The sequence below is a fragment of the Cebus imitator genome, unplaced genomic scaffold, assembly GCF_001604975.1.
Source record: "Cebus imitator isolate Cc_AM_T3 unplaced genomic scaffold, Cebus_imitator-1.0 Scaffold18, whole genome shotgun sequence".
NCBI classification, from domain to species: Eukaryota; Metazoa; Chordata; class Mammalia; order Primates; family Cebidae; genus Cebus; species Cebus imitator.
In genome coordinates this window covers 12,993,907-12,999,906 of record NW_016107333.1, presented here as the reverse complement: position 1 = coordinate 12,999,906, position 6,000 = coordinate 12,993,907, and the positions used below count along the sequence as shown (strand labels likewise).

The 6,000-nt window shown below is 36.9% G+C and overlaps 1 protein-coding gene across 11 annotated transcripts in view; it reads right to left on the bottom strand.

Annotated features, from left to right (window-relative positions):
- Positions 1–6,000, bottom strand: part of VEZT (vezatin, adherens junctions transmembrane protein) — an 81,105-nt gene that overhangs the window by 22,113 nt on the left and 52,992 nt on the right. For all 11 annotated transcript variants that reach the window (XM_037733834.1, XM_017515984.2, XM_017515990.2 and 8 more), the window contains one exon: positions 4,635–4,782. In XM_037733834.1, the coding sequence (XP_037589762.1) occupies positions 4,635–4,782 (148 nt within the window). The remainder of the gene's footprint in view (positions 1–4,634; positions 4,783–6,000) is intronic.

Genomic DNA, 6,000 nt, shown 5'->3' with positions numbered 1-6,000 from the left:
ATCTTGGCTCACTGCAACCTCCGCCTCCCAGGTTCAAGCAATTCTCCTGCCTCAGCCTCTCGGGTAGCTGGGACTACAGGCACACGCCATCACACCCAGCTAATTTTTTTTGTATTTTTAGTAGAGACGGGGTTTCACCACGTTGGTCAGGATGGTCTCGATATCTTGACCTCGTGATCCGCCCGCCTCAGCCTCCCAAATTGCTGGGATGACAGACTCGAGCCACCGCGCGCCCAACCCCGTTTGTTCTTTAGATAAAGGAAGCTGCTCTGGATAAGGAGATAGCCATAGCCTATAAGCAAACAGAAAATTTTGATTTATTTTACAGTGTGTGCATTTATTTTTCTAAATCAGGAAATATATGACTTTATAAATTTAAAAAACTAGTTAAAAAGGAAAAAAGAGGGATAAGGACTCCATGCTAGGGACTGATTAAGTATCCCTAACCCAAAAATTTGAATTGAATTCCCATTTGAAACTTTTTGAGCACCAACATGATAGTCAAAGGAAATGCTCACTGGAACATTTCAAATTTCAAATTTTTGGATTAGGGATGCTCAACCTCAATGTGTAATGCAAATATTCTAAAATCTGAAAAAATCCAAAATCCAAAACACTTCTAGTCTCAAGCATTTTGAATAAGGAATATTTAACCTGTATTTTATTTATGTCTCCTCAGGCTACAATTCGGAGGTTGCTTTTCTTTCCAAAGGTGCAATACTTGCCTCAGGAAATATTTCAGATTATATCTAGCTATAATCATCATTGTTAGAAGGTAGGACAGGGAGACATCAATAGAGAACAAGTCTCACATTCCAGAGCAGGTCATACCAAATATAATTTCAAAAATCAACCAATATTTATTAATTGCTTATTCTACACCAGGTGCTGAACTGACAAACATCTAATCCTTTGGAGGCAAGCACTGCAATTAACCGATTTTAATAAACATAGAAACAATGATTTGCCCAGGACCACATCAGTAGTCAAATGATGGCGCTAGAGTGAAACCTGGAAAATCTGACTGCACAGGGTCCATAACTTCTCTTTGCTGCTTAAACTTAAGCTAGAGTACAATTCAGGCTTTAATACACTTTTAAAACCAGTATATCAACAGTGTAAAGAAACAAAGAAATTGCCAAGGTATCTCAATGAATTAACAAAAAGTAATTTACAAGGAAATGAAACACTATAATTGTTTCTCCAAGTCCTTAAAGACTAACAACTATCACCATTTGCGAGTACCCATTATATGACAAGCCCTGTTCTATTTAATATGTCTTCTCATTTAATCTAACACCTTATAAGGCAGGATGGTAACTCTTTTTCACAGGTAAGATAAGTTCAAAGGATAACTTATTCAAAGGCAAATGACTAGTGAGTCAGAGCTAAAATATAAACCCAGGTCCGCTCAATTTTCTACATTGAGAATCTCTTAAATTGTACTTTGAAAAAAATCTTTATTTTCCTTAAAGAATAAAGCATGATCAGGATATTGAATTTGAAAGGGAGTGAAATTACCCATAGTCCCACCACCCCAAAGAGTAGCTATTAATATTTTGGTATTTTCTCTCTCTCTCTTTTTTTTTTAAACAGGGTTGTGGCCATATTGCATATATACTTATGTATCCTGTTTTTTTCACTGGCAACAGACATTTCTCCAAATTTTTATAGAATTTTCACAAGCAAGCTGTAGCTGCTACACAATGGTTTACCATGTGGCTTTAGCATGACTCATGCAGCATTCTATTGTTGAACTTTCAGGCAGTGTTCCATTGTGCACTATTATAAACACAAAGTGAATAAGCAACTTGGTATATAAAGCTTGACTATGTTTAGAATAATTCCCTGCAGTTTGCAGAAGGGGAATTACAAATTCAAAGGATAAATCATTTAAAAGGCTCTTTACAGTAGTCAAACTGCATTCTGAAACAAAGAACTTGAGAGAACTGAGGAAAGTACTGCAGCAGCCTAAGGAAGAAATGATGGTGGTTGGGACTAGGATGGTGAGAGGGGTATAGAGAAAAAAGTGGACAGGTTTAAAATACATATTCAAGGTAGAAGTGACATAAGAATCTGCTGACAGACTGGATGTGAGTGGGCAAAAAGAGGATAAGAAAGACGGTGCCCAGGTTTCCAGTTTAGGCTGGAAACCATTTATTGAGATGGATTAGAATGACAGTAGGAGTAAGTCAAAGCACATTTTAAGTAACAGGGAAAGAAAGAAAACAAGATAATTAAAACTTTTATGTTGATTTAGAAAATGTAAAAGATATGGAAGTCAATACAGTTTCAAAACAAAATGGATCTTGATAAATGCCATCAACAATATGTGCACTAATTTTCATAGTATCAAGGGAAGTTTTAAAGACCAGAAACAAAGAAACATCTAAGGAAAGCTTACTAAATACTGAAAAGGAACTTAAGACACTTGGATCAATGTCTTAAAAAAATACTACTGGAGGCTGGGCATGGTGGCTCACGCCTGTTATCCCAACAATTTGGGAGGCTGATGGGCAAATCGTTTGACCTCAGGAGTTTGAGACTAGTCTGGGAAACATGGCAAAACCCTGTCTCTACAAAAAATACAAAAATTAGCTGGGTGTGATGGCATGTGCCTGTAATCCCAGCTACTCAGGAGGCTGAGGTGGGAGGATCACCTGAGCCTGGGGAGGCTGAGGCTGCAGTGAACTATGATTGAGCCACCACACTCCAGCCTGGGTGACAGAGTGAGATCCTATCTCAAAAAAAAAAAAGAAAAGAAAAGAAAAGAAAAAAGAAAAAGAGAAAGAGAAAGAAAAAGAAAAAGAAAAAAACACCTACTGGAAGTACCTCATACAGTGCTTTTATAATTAGCTTTAACTTTTTTCTGTGCTATTATTTTTCATCAATATTTTTCTAATATTAACTCTAAAACAGTTCATTACATGTATATAACACAAATCATTACGAATTCCATATTATTGAACTTTTAATTGGTTTCCAATGTTGGCTGCTATAGTAATGTCATGAACATACTTTGAGTATATTTTTGGGTACTTTCTGAGATAAATCTGTAAGGGCAAATTAAAACTGCTAGAATAAAGCAATTTTGCTTATACACTTGTATGAAGGTTGGTATTCACTGCTAAAATGAACCAGTTTATACTTTCACCACTGGTGTGTGAGGTCTCCCTGAATCTCCAATGATAATGAAATTACCAACTTTCAATATCCTTAACAAAATGATCAGCTTATTATTTTTATTTGTGTTCTTTCATTACTAAGATGAGACATTTTATCGTATTTATTGGCCATTTGTATTTCTTCTTTTTTTTTTCTTTTTAGGCTAGTCAAATGAAGCAGCGGGAGTGAAGAAAGAACAAAGAAGTCTATAACTGGTTGTGATCAATTCGTTGTAAAATACAACCTCCCTGGGACTAGCCTGTGTTTCTGTTTTTTTGTGAACTGTCAGTTCATGCACCTGACTTATCTTCTACAGGTCTCAGATACCTTATAGAGTGCTCTGTATATAGAAATAATTAAAATCCTCTGTTATAAATCATTGTGGCTGGGAACGGTGTCTCATGCCTGTAATCCCAGCACTTTGGGAGGGCGAGGTGGACGGATCACCTGAGGTCAGGAGTTCGAAACCATCCTGGCCAACATGGCAAAACCCCATCTCCACTAAAAATACAAAAGATTAGCCAGGCATGGTGGTAGGCGCCTGTAATCCCAGCTACTCAGGAGGCTGAGGCAGGAGAATCTCCTGAACCCAGGAAGTGGAGGTTGCAATGAGCCGAGACTATGCCATCGCATTCCAGCCTGGGTGACAGAGTAAGACTCAGTCTCAAAAAAACAAACAAATAAATCAATCATTGCAATTTTTCTTGAGCTTGTTTGCATGTAAAGTATGTATTATTTGAAGTCAAAAGTTTAATTTCTTTTTTTTTTTTTTTTTTTGTTATGGGGTTTTTTTTTTGTCACCCATGCTGGAATACATGGTGTGGTCTCAGCTCACTGCAACATCTGCCTCCCGGGTTCTTCTGCCTCAGCCTCCCAAGCAGTTGGGATTACAGGCGTCTGTCACCACACCCAGCTAATGTTTTGTATTTTTGTTAGATATGGGGTTTCACCATGTTGGCCAGGCTGGTCTGCCTCAAATTCCTGACCCCAGGTGATCCACCTGCCTTGGCCTCCCAAAGTGCTGGAATAGCAGATGTGAGTCACCAGGCCGGCCCAAAAGTTTAATTTTTATGTAGCTAAATGTAATCTTTTGTGTGGCTTTTAAGGTATGAAAAAAAAAATCTTAAGAATTTTGGAGATATCCATGTTTGTTGCAACAAATGGCTAGTTATAAAATCACTCATATTGGTCTCCAATTAAAGCAAATTAACTTATCTCCAAACTCTAAGGCATTTCTTATATATTAAGCATTTTAAGTATTTGGACATCAAAATATATGGATCTCCTCTTCTGATCTTTATGATACTCTCGGCTCTTAAAGACAGTGTTTTAACCATCACCAGGGCATTTATGATGATGGTATGCAGCAAACAATGAGGGGAACAATTGCAGCATTCACATTCAGAAAGCACAGACACAATCCAAATATATATCTTTTCTTTAGCCCTTCCCTTCCACAAATGGATTACCTTCAATGCAGGCAGGCTGAAGCCATCTGTAAAGTTATGCGCTTCCTCTTCTGAAATCTGCTCTTCACTAAGTCCAAGTCCCAGTTCCTTAAAAGGCACCACACAGATGTAGTTGGTTACATTGTCACTCTCAGAGTTCAGGGGGTAGGTTAAATTAGGTTAAGGCAATCAACAAAGCCTTTTCATGACAGCATAAAAGATACAGTGAAATTGTCCTAGATCACATTTACTATTCTGTATTCTGAAATTTTGCATGAGGAGATTTACAGAAGTTTTTAAACAAAAATTAATTTTAAATATCCAATATATTAACATAACACCTCAGTTATCTTAGAGAATACTTGTGAATACAATTTTTAATGTCTAAAATATTGAAAGTTCAACTCTTCAAAAGTGTTAAAGTGGTATCTATTTATTTATTTGAGATGGAGTCTTGCTCTGTCACCCAGGCTGGAGTGCAGTGGCACCAGCTTGGCTCACTGCAACCTCTGCCTCTCACATTCAAGCAATTCTCATGTCTCAGCATCCTGAGTAGCTGGGATTACAGGTATGTGCCACCACACCCAGCTAATTTTTGTATTTTTTGTAGAGATGGTGTTTTGCCATGTTGGCCAGGCTGGTCTCGAACTCCTGGCCTCAAGTGATACGCCTGCCTTGGCCTCCCAGAGTGCTGGGATTACAGGCATGAGTCATTGTGCCTGGCCCTGTTATTTTTGACACCTGCCTTTTGAAGCTGTATTGTGCACTTTATTGTGTCATGGTTTAGGGCCCTCACTATGCTATGGCAAACACTCTTCTTCTCAGTCTGAATACTTCAGGACATCATTAGTTGAATGTTATTTGAAATACACAGACTGATATAAGTGGCACTAGGCCTCTTCTATAGACTACTGTTAGTAGTAGTCTTACAGACACTTACAGACACTTCAAAATCAACAATGATTTTTCCGTTTAATTGTTTTTCTAAATAATTATATCCATATAATTCTTGATGATGAACCATCCTTGCATTTCTAGCATATTCCTATTTGGTTATACTATAATAATCTTTTGATACAAACCAATATTAAATTTATAAATATTCTATTTAAACATTTTGTATCCCCATTTGTGAGACTGGTCTATATTCTTTGTAATAAACTGGTTTTTATTCTTTGTAATACAACATGATTTGGTATTGAGATTATAGTATTTTCATAAGTAAAATGATATAGAGAAACTTTCTAATCTTTTCTATAGTCTGAAATTTTTAAAAGCTTTAAAACCATCTGGATCTGGTAGTTAAAATATTTTACATTCACTTTGTTTTTGAATAGGTAATATATTCACAGAATTCAAAAATCACACGGTATTAAGGGATAAAGCA